Below are 16,451 nucleotides of genomic sequence, written 5' to 3'. Positions count from 1 at the left end.
ATACCGATTCCGATCCGATACCAGTGAAGTTTTTTTCCCTCATTTAAATAAACTTAGAATTTATATATCTCTGTGTGTGGAACTGATAATCATTCTTTCACAATCTGCTAGATGCAGACTACTTCATTATAAAGAAAAATAAAATAAACGATAAATATGAAAAAATATAGGCTTATGTATATTTATAATTTTAGAAATCCAAACATTTAGTGAAAAAACAATATTTTGTGGGGAACAAATAAAAGTGTTGCACTAAATATGGTAAAATGTTACACATTGCTATTTGTATTATTATAAAATCCATTCATTAAAAACATTCATGAATGTATTTATATACAAGTATATACTATAAAATTAAAATACATTTCTTTTAAATGTATAGCATATTTTTTAATAAGGCAACAACATATGATAGATACGATAGGACAAAACAAATACAGTGCAGCACAAACTGTTTTATACAGTATGAGCACGACGCGCTTACAATGTGCGCATCCGGTATGCAGAATGATGCACTTGAAGCAACATGGCTTCACAACCTGGCGCCGTGTTGCTTCAAGCGCATCATTCTGCACACCAGATGCGCACATTGTAAGTGCTTCGTGTTAAAAACTGCAAAGCACAAAGAGAAGAGAAATTTATGCGTAGTGTATTATATCTGTGCAACAGTTATTGAGCCTTTCTTTTAACAGTTTTAAATTTAAGTTACTGTGCACGTTAAAAACAATTTATAGTATTTTCTACGCCTGTGTTTTTTTAAAGGCTGAACGAATGACTGACAGCCACAGCGGAGAAAAGAGTTTGTGTGAACTTGAATGTAAGAACTTAAATATTCATATGTAGCTCACATTAAGCTATCGTATGGCTTCAGAAGTAACACAGAATAATTCGCACAAAAAAAAAAACTGGAAAAAAAAAAATCTTGGATTTGGATCGGCCCTCTCTGACCGATACCCGATCCGAGAAAAATGGCACTATCGGAGCCGATACCCGATATGAATATCGGATCGGCTTTCACCGTGGACAAAGCGGAGTCCAGCCTAGGGCTGTGCCGATCCGATATTCGATCGACAGAGCGAAGTTTATGTATTTCCTCAGCGACCAGCGCGGATCAGCTCCAGGCATGATGAACGGATATCGTCTTCGTTTGTAAGGCCAACCAAAGTAGTTTCGCGTTCACAACGAAACACAGTGCCTTCACGACATGGCAGTGGCGGCAACAACAATACTACAGTGAAAATAAAAGTTACGCCTTCTTTCTTTGCGTGAACATTTGGGCGGCGTTATGCAAATCTTCCCACATCGTGATGTAGACATGTGGGGGCGTGTTAGAACGAGCCGTTTTAGGTAGGCGTGGTTGACTCTTAACTTTTATAAAGAATATCTCTTTGGATCTGAGACTTTAGTCTTTGCAACTTTACAGATCTTCTTTATGCACCAAGAGCTTGTAACACTTCAAAGAGAAAGAAAAAATTGAAATCGCATCATATGACCCCTTTAAATAAAATTGATTTTGTGACTGTTGCACAATCATGAACCAATACACCCTTGATTGCTCCTTGTGTTCTCAAAAACTTCTCCAGACTAGTGTGTGAAGCATTTTAGCATTGACACTAAATAAACAAAAGCATTTCCCAAAAGGGCAAAATGTCCCAAAAATGAAATTGTTGTCCCAGGAGATCAGTAGGTCCTAGACATAGTAGAACTTGGATTGAATTGTGATTCAAGCTAAACAAACTTGAGACTCTTACCTGTCTGGTCCTTTCTCTCAGTGCCTGGTCCTCGTAGTGTGGATGGTTTGTCAATACTCTCCCTGTACACAGCTTAATTCCCGCCAACAGCTGCATGCTGCCTGCAAACACTGCCCGTTTGGGCGTCTTCAATCTGTCAAGGAAAAAAGAAATAAATAAACATGAGGGCTCTGTTACATACACTTCTCAAGTTTCAGTAATATTTCAGGACAGGCGATTGCACAAGGGGGCTGGGTGTGTAGTGGTGGCATTTATGAGAAAATCTAAACCTGCATTCATTTATTTCAGGTTAAGGTGGAAATGAGCAATGGTTCAGTGAGGAGTGATGCAGTCGTTTGTACACTCCCATCACCCATGTCAGAAAAGCAGAAGGTTTGAAGTCTACTGCAGGTTTAAGGGACTCTGTCTGTCTGGATGTAGTATGTCTCCTGTCATTTTATATATGTGCATGGCATGGAGGGAAGTGCTGAAGCTGTATGTTATTTGAATAGCCTGACGGTTGTTTCAGAGACCATCTGTTATCTAAGCGCTCTCTCCCACCTTCAATACCACGACTGAGGTGCCCTTGAGCAAGGCACCGAACCCCCAACTGCTCCCCGGGAGCCGCAGCATAAATGGCTGCCCACTGCTCCGGGTGTGTGTTCACGGTTTGTGTGTGTTCACTGCTGTGTGTGTGCACTTTGGATGGGTAAATGCAGAGCACTAATTCCGAGTATGGGTCACCATACTTGGCCACATGTCACGTCACTCACTTTAAACATAACCTTTCAAAATCAGCTTCAACATTTTACACAACATTCTATTCCTGACTATTAGTATCTACACCACACAGAAGCCTCTGGGAGGAGAAAACACACTCCATATATTTTGTTGTTGATGGTATTTTGGGGCAAATTTTGTATTGGCAAAAGCAGCCAAATTGGCCAGATTACAGCATGAGCAGATTGCGTGACATACCCTCATCCTCAAAAACCATCAACAAAACTGCACAAGTAGAAAAAAACACGATCCAAAGTACTAAAATACATTTGTAACTAGAATAAACATTTGTGCTCCCCACAATGTCTTTAATGGAACGAATACTCGCACACCACTGAAATAAAGAGACATTTAGAAACCAAACAAACAAACATTAAGCCTGTTAGGTATCTGTACACTTTACATCATAAGAACAAAAAGGTTACACTGCATTTTATGGTGTCTTGTTACAGTGTAATTACACAGTACTTAGTAATATTAATTAACTACATGTACTTACTACAGAGTTAGGTTTTGGTTTATGAAGAGCTAACAAGAAAAGAAAAGAAAAACATTAAAAAAAAAACTAATTAATAATAAATCAAAATGTAGTTCACAGTACTATTAATACATTTCAATGTTTAATTGTAAGGGCTTTTTTCCCCACAAAAAGTAATTGTGGAACTTCCCTTTATGTCTGACCCAATGTAATCTGGGTTCTGAAGCAAAACAAGTTAAAACAACTACTAATTAAAAAAGCAGCCTCAGGCATTCAAAACTCCCATGTCCCCATGTCTGTTCAATTTGTTTAGGCAATAAAACAAAATATTGTCAGACTTCATGCTTCAAGGTCAGTTTCAGCTCAAGCCGGTGTCTGTCCTTGTGAAGGTTACAGAGGATATGATGGTTTCATCTCTGTCCAGTCTGGAATGAGTTGGATTAAATATGGGATGCATGGAAGAAATGTTTCATTACAGAGGAGCAAGATGGGTCAGTATGGGTCAACCGTGAACATGGACACTCACAGGACAAACTTGCACTGAGTTCAATAACTTAAGTCCAGTGACTATGTGCCACACACACAGACACGTGCACAGACAAAATCCAAAACTAACTCCTCGTTGCCCCATAGCGGGTACAATAACACACTCCGTTTCATCTCTGGTCAGCTTGTACCACACACAAAAATATGTTAACAAAGGGAACAGACTCACAAACACAATCATATAGGATGACTAACAGCTATTTTCAATCTAAAGTTTACTAAAGCAATGAAGCAGCAAACAAAGAAAGAAAAATTGGCTCCAATTACAGTGGTCTCATAGAATTTGGCATGACCTTCTCCTCAAAGACAAACTTAACGTGTGATCTTATATACACGCACCTATGAAAAAGATTGTGAGAGACATAGGCTCTTCCAATAACAGGGTTCAGGAGCAGCCCTTCTGATGCTAGCGGGTAATGTGGAATCGAAAATGAGAAATTATCAGACTTCTGTGGAAAAACTTTGAAGAAAGGGCAGCCCTCAGAGTACAGTACACATAGACAGACCGACAGATAGATACCAACATAAAATCCAATTGAATTAATTGAAAACATTATAGTTTTCATCAGTATCTCTGTCTTGTCTTCCAGCATGAATGTCTATAAAGATATTTTCAGATCTTGTTTTGTTCCAGTGTACTGTTGTTGTCTAAACCTAGAGAGGTTTTGCTTCAAACAAGTGAACTAATCTGCCAAGAAAAAAGCACTTATAGGTCAGTCTGTATCAAATCAGACAGAATGAAAGAAGTCTGTTAATGCACCTATTCAAATTTTGTTTGTTGTGTATGTGTTACACAGGGACTATAACTAAGGTCTAATTACAAAGGCAAATTTCTATGTATATTTTTCAGTTTGAGCACACGACCTGAAGACAAAGCCTACTATGCTTGCCTGTGTGAATCCGCGCAGAAGTGGATTCAGTTCTCTTTCGAGGATTATTGTGCTTTTAATATTTATTTTTAATATCAAGCACATCCCGCTCCTTAGTTTGTCATTCATCCATGTTTCTTTGAATGAATTCAAACAGCCTGCCTAGTGAAAGCTGTGCAGATAATCCTATTGACATGAATGCGATACATAGGACATAATTTTGCTCTGTGGCAAAAGGAAAAGTCGAAATGCGAAATGTTTTCGAAATGCCTCTGGACACAGCAGTGCACCAGTTTGAATAAAATAATATGTTTCAGTCCAGTCACTTTTTATATACTTTTTCATTTTCGCTGCTGTTTTAAAAAAATCTTTCTTTTTGTCATTACCACAAACAAGCTGCATAGCTGCTTGAATCTGAGTGCAGGAGCTCTGTGTTACCATGGAAATGTTGATTGCTGTCGTGACACTCTCGAACGGCACTGAACATGCACTGTGGTCGGTACAACTGTAAATATATCATTCTAAACTTTTCATTAACTTTGGTAGGCTATTCAACAAAGGAGCTGTAATTGGCTGCTTTTTCTGCAGAAAAATGAACGGTCTAATTTTGCCATAGGTTCCCGACTGCTGATCTACACAAAGGTCATAGCACTGTAATTGAATACATATGGGGTGTCCGGAAAGTATCCAGCCATGTAATATGAAAAATAGAGACATTTATCGAATAAGATACAAGATACAAGAAACACTGTACATAGTACAATGATGCCTCAGTCCCCTTCAAAGGTGATTTTAGTTTTGGGAAAAGCCAGAAGTCGCAGGGCACCAAATCTGGGCTGAGTCCTGGGTGATTTGCTGGTTCGCCAAAAAACTGTGCTCGAGACGTGATACATGGACCGGCGCATTGTCGTGATGAAGCTGCCAATCACCAGTTGCCCATAGCTGCAGCAGTTTTCTTTGTATTGTATCTCTCATCTCATATTTTTTCATATTATATGGCTGGATACTTTCCGGACAATCCTCATATATTGTGTGTTTTCTCTACCACTTTATTTCCTTCTCAGCCTCGATGGCAAACATGTCTGTTCTCCACTAATACAGCATCTTGTCAACAAATGAATTGCTTTATAACAACCTGAAAACATTCAGTGTAGTGTACTGCATACATACATTTTTTTTTCAATGTTTTAAATGTGCATAAGGCTTTCAGCTTTCGAAGTATTCCCTATTGCGGTTGAGTGTGGATGGACAAGTTCGACATACGCAGTATCACATCGGACCGTCTCAACATTCACCCGGTGCCTGGACACAAAAATTGGGCTGCACGCAGACAGTGTTGATAACCGACTGTTCCAGCGGTCGGCTGTTGGTGCCGAATAAATATCTTGAAATAGCAAAAAAGTAAGCCTTTATGTTCCTCGAGAAGAAAATGGCTGGATACTTTCCGGACAATCCTCATATATTGTGTGTTTTCTCTACCACTTTATTTCCTTCTCAGCCTCGATGGCAAACATGTCTGTTCTCCACTAATACAGCATCTTGTCAACAAATGAATTGCTTTATAACAACCTGAAAACATTCAGTGTAGTGTACTGCATACATACATTTTTTTTCACGCAGACAGTGTTGATAACCGACTGTTCCAGCGGTCGACTGTTGGTGCCGAATAAATATCTTGAAATAGCAAAAAAGTAAGCCTTTATGTTCCTCGAGAAGAAAAGACATGCTTCCTCAAGTAAAGCTTAAGTTTCACCAACCATAAAATTGCATATTCAGAAACTGTTTAAAATGTCATATAGTATTCATTTTTAACTGAATAGTAATGTGGATGTGAATGAATCCATCCAAATGTTAAAATGTATTGAATCAGATTACCTGAAAATGCATAATTCAAAAGCACAAAAGGAAAAAAAAATAATAATAATTGCACAAATTATTCACTCATACAATGTATGAAAAAAAAAAAACAACACTGCATGAAAAATACTTTCTAATGAAAGTAATGTTCTCACAAGCCACCTCTATTACCGGATGAAGGATTTTCCACTCAGATGAACTTCTATCAAATATCGTCCAGAGAGAAGCACATGGTCAACTACAGTAGCACAGATGTCATCAGAGACAAATGATCTCCTTGGCCTTCCTCTCCCTAATAGACCTTTTTTCACACTTCCGTGTTCACACAGCAAAAGGCTTCAATAATAGACTAAAGAAAGTTCTGTTTTATCCTTCATTAATGACAGTGACTGTAGAGCAGAATTATTATCGATTTCAAAAGCACAATTCATTACCAGTTACTAGGGCTGCACGATTAATCGAATGCGATTGTCATGCGCATTTTGATAGTAATGCCGGTTCTGTAATCAGCAGGAAATCATCATCACGTGCTTTCAGATGGAGCAGAATTTACTACACATAGCCGTAGTTCACTGAAAAGTTACGCAAAAAAATCGACGATTTTATTGCGCGATTCTGAAATCGAAGAAATCGTTCGCGATAATGAAAGCTGTTTGCATAGCTTCTCAGTGAACTACAACTCTGTGAAGTAAATGCTGCTCCATCTGAAAGCATGTGAAAATACCACATTTAATAACATATTTTTACTCCAAACTCACTTCATAACGTCAGTCGAGCATTTGAAATAAATCCTTCTGTGAGATGATGTGGCTTCTTACACAGAATAAGGCACGCAACATATTTCATAGTATATAAGCAGTGATAAAGGCATTGCATAATAAATATACTTTATTTTAATGAAAATTATAATAATAAGAACTCTAATAAACACACAACTACGGCAATATACGGTTTATCTGTCACGTTGAATCAATGAAAGCAGTTGAATCTTCTGTTTATTCAGCTGCAGCGATAGGCATTTTCTGGGTTTCTTCTGTGAGGCGTATTTGGAGTTTCAGCGTGAGAGCGCCCTCTGGCCTTTGGATGGAGATTTACTGCTGATCACAGAACCATGCTTCACTGAAAGATATGCATGACAATCGCAGCTTCTGTCGAATCTCGATCTCGATTCCATTTTGATTTATCGTGCAGCCCTACCAGTAACACTTCCAAAACAGCCTTTACTTACTTTCATATGAGTTGCTGTGGATGACGATATAAAGAAAAATGGTTTCCTGCTATTCAACATGCATGAGAGCATGCATTTTATGGTTTCAAATGGTGACTTCACAAAGTCTGACTATGTTTTTTAGTATGGAAACAATGGTGACGTTTGCATTGCTTTCATGTTCTTTCTAGTGAATATAATATCCATGTAGGATTTAAGAATGGTTTTACATATAATACTGATAGTCCAGAGTCTGTATTTGGAGTTTCAGCGTGAGAGCGCCCTCTGGCCTTTGGATGGAGATTTACTGCTGATCACAGAACCATGCTTCACTGAAAGATATGCATGACAATCGCAGCTTCTGTCGAATCTCGATCTCGATTCCATTTTGATTTATCGTGCAGCCCTACCAGTAACACTTCCAAAACAGCCTTTACTTACTTTCATATGAGTTGCTGTGGATGACGATATAAAGAAAAATGGTTTCCTGCTATTCAACATGCATGAGAGCATGCATTTTATGGTTTCAAATGGTGACTTCACAAAGTTTGACTATGTTTTTTAGTATGGAAACAATGGTGACGTTTGCATTGCTTTCATGTTCTTTCTAGTGAATATAATATCCATGTACGATTTAAGAATGGTTTTACATATAATATTGATAGTCCAGAGTCCTACTCTACTAAACCACTGAATTAAATTGTTAAATGAGCGTTAACTTACAGTTTCAATTGTCTCTCTAAGTTCTCTAAGAATGGCTTGAATGTTGTGCAACAGTGACTATGTTAATAATTTTGCTTATGCACATTAGGTTAGTGTAAAGGATGCAAGTTAACTGTGTGTGACTGTATATTCATTTACATGTTTGGTGAGAGAACGTTTACTAGATTTGCTACACTCTTATTTCGGATTTTTGATTTGCAATGGCATAGCAGGGGGATTTTCTGGGTTACCTCCAGCTCACCTGGTCTTAAATCCACAGTACACCGGCATAATGTCTATTAACCATGGAATTTCTGAACAGACTGACCTTTGACCTCTCCCACAGTGCATCATTTTCTGCTTTTGGGGGTCTCTATGCAATTACTCCATATTGACAAGGGACTGCACTGGCCTCTACCAGATTTACATTTCATTTCAGATTTATATTCTCCTATGTATATGTCAGCTTGTGTTAGCCTGCACCCTGCTGACATTATAAAAATTGATTAACATCATTAATATTGTTAAAGAGAGGGACACAGAGGGTGGCCTGAGCAGCCATATCTTCATAAACGCATGCCTATGCAGTACATCTCCTTAGACATAAAAGCTTTTTGAATTTAGAGAGCAAAATGAATGACCTCACATTAGATTGATGTTGATCCACTTTTATAAATACAGATAAATCAATCCGTGATGGGCCGTCGTTGTTTGTTAAGCACTCAATCATTTAAAAGGCTGATATTGATAGTATGGTTGGACATGTCAGTCATGTGCCTTGAGATATCTCAATGTCATTGGCTTAAATGACAGCCTATGTACCAGTACTTCAAACTCTCAAGGCCACAATAATGATATACCCAGACATAACTGTCTAAATGATCACTAATTAAAAATGTCTGGTATCTGCTGTTGATATGGGTTAGACTGATGAGTGTTCTGGATGATACGTTCTGCACAGTGACCATTTGTCAAATGGTCTGATAGTCTGACGGCATAAAAAAAAATCAATTAGGTGCTAAATGACATGAAAAAAGTCTGTCAACACTTCAAGAGTGAAGAGAGAGACAGGCGATGGATAGAAAAGCAGATGAAAGGGTCAATGACAAATAAGAGTGTGAAAACTGAGGAAAAATATTTCAAAACTCCAGCCTAAAATGCTTTTGCCAAGTGCTTATAACATGTAGCCTTTGCCTTGTCGCCTAAAATGTAGCCTTCATGTTTGTTTTATATAAACAGAGGAATAAATAGAAATATATTTTCAACAATATATATATATATATATATATATATAATGTATTATTTTTAATACCATATACAGCTGTATTAAAACCATTTGATGCATGTCTGAAGTGCATTTTCGTCATGTATTTTTTTGAATAAATGATTCATGAATAGATCCACACAAACAACTGAGTGCCATGTCATTGACCCATTTCCAGAAACATAGGAATAAAATGAGAAATGAGAAAAAAAAAACTAATGAGAAAAAGTCTTAAAAGGCAATGTCCAAGGTAAACTGTGGGAAGAGTACATATTTTCACAATTACTGTGCGTGCGCAGACACAAACAAACAAACATGTTCATATCCGCCTTATTTTCCCAAGCTATTTTCTGTGAATGTGTGAGACTTCTGATTCATTAGCCATTCGTTATTGGTAAATAACCAGAAGAATAACAAACCAGTAGAAGTAAACAGCAAAACTATTTGCGCTTCAAACCAGTGTGTTCATAATTACGACAATACATTAAAATAATATAAGAAATACCAGTTTGCAATTCCCAGCAGCATAACACGCTATTTTGTACAGTTAAAAATAATTGAAAGCAGATGACTCCAGAAGGCTTGCACATTTAAGTTACAAATGGCCGTGCCTGCTCTTATGTTAAAAAATAAGGTGAATAACCTTACTGAAATGTCCTTCAGAAGGCAAACAGACTGGCCAGTGTGGAGATAGAGCTAAATCAGGATGGGATCTGTGAGTGCTCTCAAGTTGTGTGGACCTTAATCCTGTTTCAGAGAGAGAGAGAGAGAGAGAGAGAGAGGGAACGAGCATCTGACTGAGGAGGGTTCACAAAGTGATGATAGTCTGATTGATCGGGCGAGAGCACAACTTAAAGTCAATGATTGATCTATACTCAAAAGGAATGAACGCAAGGAAAATTAAATGTCACTCTCTAGGTTTCAGAAGTCCCTTAAAGAAGTAATTTGGGACCAGTAAACCTATTTGTAATGTTTTTAAATGAACAATAATTCAAGTGTCTGAGACTTCTTGTAAGATTCCACAACAACTGGCAAAAGCGGCAATTTATGCGAAAGACAAAATGTACAATTCTCAGTGGTAAAACGAGAAAAATGACAAGTGTGAAATGGTGTCAGCTAACCTTTAATTTGTGTACAGAGTGTGTATATTGGGGTGTTTGTGAATTAGTGAAATTCTGCTGGAGTTTAAACAAGGCTAGCATCTGTGAGCACGGCTATTAGCGCTGCGTTAGTGAAATATCTCCACCGAGACATCTTCATCGAGAGGTCTACAGCAGCAGCAAAAGCCACTAACTTGATCAAATTAAACTGGAAAGAGGAGGAAAGTGGCTAGAGTGACAATTAGAGTGGAAGTGAGAGGGAAGACGTCGAAAAAATGAAGGAAAGCAAGAAATAAAAAGAGAAAACAGCAGGAGGAAAATGCATCTTTGTTCAGATGGGCAACACAAATTACTTGTGCTCGGAGGGACTGAGAAAGTTTTTTCTTCAGAGAAAACAAAAGACTAATTTATCTTCATTTTTTCAAAACAAGGCAACATTCAGAAATAACTCCATTATGGGAGCTATAATAAAAGAGTGCACAGTAGAAAACTACAAAACAAAAGAGGGAAAATTAATTACATGGCAGGGAGACGTTCACAATGGTAAGGCTGACTGTGATGACAGAGTCTCAGAACTGTGACAAATGACTCTCTTCCATCTACGAGACAGATGCGGTTCAACTGAAAGGGCACTGATCAGTCATGAAGAGAAGACACATACACATGACACCCTACCCAAAAGCCTTCTCAGCGGATCTGCAGAGATTGTAGGTTCTAAACTCTTAGAGATTATGATGGCATTCACATGGGTGGTTTGCGCTATGAACTACCCCAGAGGTTCCCAACCCCTTTCTCATGGGACCCGTTTTGTCAAGTCACATTCTTGTACAATGCAATGGAACAGAACACACTGTGTTGAACTACTTTTAATGTAACACAGCATCTGAAAAAAAGCAAGACATGACATAACCAAAGACATCAGTCAGCAAAGTTTACTTGGGGTTTTACTTAAATGGTTGGGTACACGTATTGTACGTTTAGCTCACACATGTACCTTGCATTTTTTCACTAATTAGTTGGTCCGCAAGACAGCAACTCTGATCATGGACACTGATTTGGAAGATATGGAAGATAAGGAATAAAAACAACAACAAACTATTGGAGATGACCACAACAATAGAAGCCCTTGAGTGAGGTGGCTTGAGGTGGATACCCGCAACTCTAGCTTGACAGAGCACAAACACATTTGTATTCATTATAAATTCGAAGAAATAGCCAGACACTGAACAAAACTCTCAGTTTGCCAATGTTAACTTATATTACAACGAATGGAAAAAAGAGCAACGTGCAATGTTTCTGAATATATCCCGCCATCCACATAAAAGTGCCAATCGCTAAATTGTAAAGTCATTGCTTCACTGCAGCTGCCAACAGAAGTTCCGGTTCCCACAGACACATGCGCATCGGTTGGACCAATCTGGAATGTATGCTTTTTAACAGCATTTGTGAATAAGAAACAAACATTTATAGGACAGTTCATGTTAGATTTTGTTACGGTTTAAATGTTATTTAAATGTGAGTTTTTGGGATTTCAGTATTTCCCTATTCAAGTAGATGCAAGCCTGTCTTGATGTATGTCTAAAACATAACATTTATAGGACAGTTCATGTTAGATTTTGTTACGGTTTAAATGTGAGTTTTTGGGATTTCAGTATTTCCCTATTCAAGTAGATGCAAGCCTGTCTTGATGTATGTCTAAAACAGCTGCCAGGAGATGTTGTAAATATGCCCATGAGTGAACTGACTTTCCTTAAAAGGGATTTTGATTTATGCATGCCATCAAACGGAGTATATTTTGAAAGGTTATGTGCTCAACTGTACATGTACACTAGCGTTTACATAAAAACTGGTATACTTTGGGCTTTATAGTAGGTAAAGTAGGGGCGGAATTTTCACTGGGGACAGGGGGGACATGTCCCCCCCACTTTTCAAAATCACGTTTGTGTCCCCCCCACTTTCAAATTCGCTTGTTATGATTTTTTAAACCGCACGGCGTCATCGCCACGGAGGAGCAGGACGCTCACGTCCGCGTCCAGGAACGTCGCGTGCACACTCTAAAAATAGCTCACTGAAGGTTCTACTGAGGAGGTATCGCGGTTGCGGCAGTCAGCGATGAAACGCCAGAAGCAGTAACAGATGACTTTAATGTTATCATGGATGAAAAGAAAGAAAGGAGATGTAATTTGGTTGATTCAGTAAATTAGCTCAGGTCAGGATAATCATATTTTTTATCTACACCTGTTAATGTTAGCCTACGATGACTGAGCTAACGTTAACATACACTGTTGCTAGGTAACAGACTGTTGTTCGCTAAATATTTACTGTAGAACAGTGGTTCCCAAACTTGGGTACGTGAGGCGACAGAGGGGGTACGCGAACAAAATGCTGAGTTTTGCGGAAAGTCATTGATTCAATGATTAATTTATAAATACAGCCACTTGCTTAGTTACTGAATGAACAAATGACTCGATGACTCACACATTAAGACAGAGACTTACCGCAACCTACTGGCGGTTTTAGTATTTAAAAGAATCACTTTTCACTTTTTTATCATCATTGCATATTAATCTATTGAACATTTTTTTTAACATTAATATTCTATTAATAAAGATAAAAAATGCATTGGAAAGTCAATTTAGGGGGCAAATATTGTCCTTTAATGGAAAAGGTGCAGTCTAAGTGGAAGAGAGGGGGTACGCAGAAATGCCTCAGTGGGTACTCCACTCTAAAAAGTCTGGGAACCACTGATGTAGAACATTCTGTCCTGTGCAACAAGTGATTTATTTTATATTTTCAGGTACAGCGGTTAGTTTGAAATGAAAGTTTGTTTAACAGTGGAAATTGAGTCTCACATTATTTAAACATTAATGGTGAACATTTTTGACTTTATAAAATGATTCTCTCAAGTCTTTTTTTTCTCTCAAGACAATTAAACAATAAAGAAAGTAAAACATATTTTTATTATACATAGTTTAGTAGCCTACTATTCTTTTTGGCAGAATTGATCATTAGTCAACTTAATTATTTCCTGGATTTTGTATCTCCATAGTCCCTAAATGTATGTACATGCAGGAAATGGGATTAAAATCGAAAACATTTTCCCCCATTTTGTGTCCCCCCCACTTCTCAAACCAAAGTTACACCCTTGAGGTATAGTACATAAATGGTAGAGCTCTGTATTATTCCCTTTTTGGTTAATGAAAGTTATAGTGTTTTTGTTGCTGTTGTTGTTTTTTTCAGCTAGGAACGATGTTTCTGTGTTCAGAGTTGATCATTTGATTTCAACTATGAGTGAAATCCAAATTACATCCCGGAGCAATAAAGCCTCCCCTCCAGCAATCTGTCATTCACATGAGATCACAGCAATTAGCAAAAGACAACGATCCAATCAATTCCAGACGGAAAAAAATAAGTCCCACCCTACATTTTTTTTGTTTATTCTAGAAGCCATTTCACTTGTATATATAACAATTGAGAAGAAAATACGATCGCAATTTCCATTTCATGGTGACTGTAAAGGGGGGAAAAAATCCATCCAAGATGGTACAAAGCAAGAGACATGATTATAGAAACACTTGTAATTAATACAGCTTCAAATAATAATAACATATTTTAATTAATTGAAATGGACTAGTAGCTCAATAGAAACTGTTGAAAACCCACATTTTTAATATTGCTTACCATGATTAAGTGTCAGCTGCTGATTAGGCTATTGATTTGCTTTATATTGTTGTCTTACATTGCATTTATATTAGCATTAATGTTTGCCTACAAAACTACCACTGGCTCTGCACCCCTTTACCTAAATGCATTACTTCAGAGTTACGTGCCCTCTAGAAGCTTGCGTTCTACAAGTGAACAACGCATTATTGTGCCATCTCAAAGAGGCACAAAATCACTTTCACGGACTTTTTCATTAACTGTTCCCTCCTGGTGGAATGACCTGCCCAACTCAATCCGAGCAGCTGAGTCCTTAGCCATCTTCAAGAAACGACTAAAAACACATCTGTTCCATCTTTATTTGACCCTCTAACTCTAGCACTTTCTATTCTATTTTAATTCTACTTTATCATTTTATTAAAAAAAACACTAGCTTTTTTCTATTCTATCTACTTGTTTTTCTTTGTGTGTGTGTATGTATATGACTTGTCATTTGCATTTACATATTGTTGCTCTTCCAAATCAATCATTCATGAGGATGCTGCCTATGTGGGCAGCAAACAGCAAGGCAGCTCACTAGGTTTTGAAGCACAGCACCTGTCACTCTACACTATACAGCTGTCTAATAAAACCAGCAAAATCACAAAAGTGGAAAAATGTACTGTATTTCACACACTCACTACAAAATAATACAGTGTCTAGTGTGTTGCTTTTAGCTCAAGATAAATCAAAAGATTGCTTGACAGCGACACTTTCACAGTTGTAGTTGTTCGCCCTCCCTCTTCACATTGAGCCACGTCTGTGGTTTAATATGCAGTAAGTTCCAATCGTGGTTAGAGGCTGATACTGCCACTCTCCTCGATACGCTTTTCATGCTCACCCTCCCTTTCTAGGCAGAAGAGCATCTCTGGTAATCTACATATAAAACAGTGCAGGCTTTGGCAAGCCAAGCACAGACAGAAGTGTGAAGTGATCCCCGCTTAACTCTTTCATCTGATGGTTAATTAGTGTGTGGAAGCGGCTTAATGCCGCAGCGTCAGCCAAGGGAACTCACCCACTAATCCAACACAAATCGCATTTTCTTCAGGAAGAGATCACCTGTGTCACTGCAGCCCAAACATTTCACTCTTTCTCACACAATCACACATATAAACTTGACTATGAGCAAGCGCTTTTTTCCCGCTTGAAGTGAGAATGGTGTCATTGATGAAACCTTCTGTTGCCAACCACTGGAGTCTATCCAACACCTAATGTCTAATTCATGACGTCCATCTTACACGGCCCAGTTCCAAACACAAGTACCTGCTGCCTTACTGCTGCAAATCCCATCCGATTAATAGAGTATTCACTACAGCTTTTTATTTACAGTGATGTGAAAAAGTGTTGGCCCCCTTCCTGATTTCTTAGTTTTTTTGCATGTTTTTCACACTTTAATGTTTCAGATCATCAAACAAATTTAAATATTAGTAAAAGATAACACAAGTGAACACAACATGCCGTTTTTAAATGAATGTTTTTATTACTAAGGGAAAACAAAATCCAAAACTACATGGCCCTGTGTGAAAAAGTGTTTGCCCCCTAAACCTAATAACTGGTTGGGCCACCCTTAGCAGCAACAACTGCAATCAAGTGTTTGCGATAACTTGCAAGTCTGTTACAGCGCTGTGGAGGAATTTTGGTTCACTCATCTATGCAGAATTGTTGTAATTCAGCCACATTGGAGGGTTTTCGAGCATGAACCGCCTTTTAAGGTCATGCCACAGCATCTCAATAGGATTCAGGTCAGGACTTTGACTTAGCCACTCCAAAGCTTTTTAATTTTTTTTCCTTCAGCCATTCAGAGGTGAACTTGCTGGTGTGTTTTGGATCATTGTCCTGCTGCAGAACCCAAGTTCGCTTCAGCTTGAGGTCACGAACAGATGGCCGGACATTCTCCTTCAGGATTTTTTGGTAAACAGCAGAATTCATGGTTCCATTTATCACAGCAAGTCTTCCAGGTCCTGAAGCAGCAAAACAGCCCCAGACCATCACACTACCACCACCATATTTTACTGTTGGTATGATGTTCTTTTTCTGAAATGCAGTGTTATTTTTTCGCCAGACGTAATGGGACACACATCTTCCAAAAAGTTCAACTTTTGTCTCGTCAGTCCACAGAGTATTTTCCCAAAAGTCTTGGGGATCATCAAGATGTTTTCTGGCAAAACTGAGACGAGCCTTTATGTTCTTTTTGCTCAGCAGCGGTTTTCGTCTTGGAA

The 16,451-nt window shown here is 38.2% G+C and overlaps 1 protein-coding gene across 1 annotated transcript in view; it reads right to left on the bottom strand.

The window, feature by feature from the left end:
• Positions 1-16,451, bottom strand: part of dpy19l3 (dpy-19 like C-mannosyltransferase 3) — a 48,370-nt gene that overhangs the window by 10,445 nt on the left and 21,474 nt on the right. Inside the window, exon 17 of the mRNA XM_016249058.1 lies at positions 1,752-1,884. Coding sequence (XP_016104544.1) covers positions 1,752-1,884 — 133 coding nt within the window. The remainder of the gene's footprint in view (positions 1-1,751; positions 1,885-16,451) is intronic.

Source organism: Sinocyclocheilus grahami, unplaced genomic scaffold (assembly GCF_001515645.1).
Source record: "Sinocyclocheilus grahami isolate Dianchi unplaced genomic scaffold, SAMN03320097.WGS_v1.1 scaffold906.1, whole genome shotgun sequence".
NCBI classification, from domain to species: domain Eukaryota; kingdom Metazoa; phylum Chordata; class Actinopteri; order Cypriniformes; family Cyprinidae; genus Sinocyclocheilus; species Sinocyclocheilus grahami.
The sequence above is the reverse complement of the archived record's forward strand: the minus strand, read 5'-3'. Positions and strand labels throughout refer to the sequence as shown.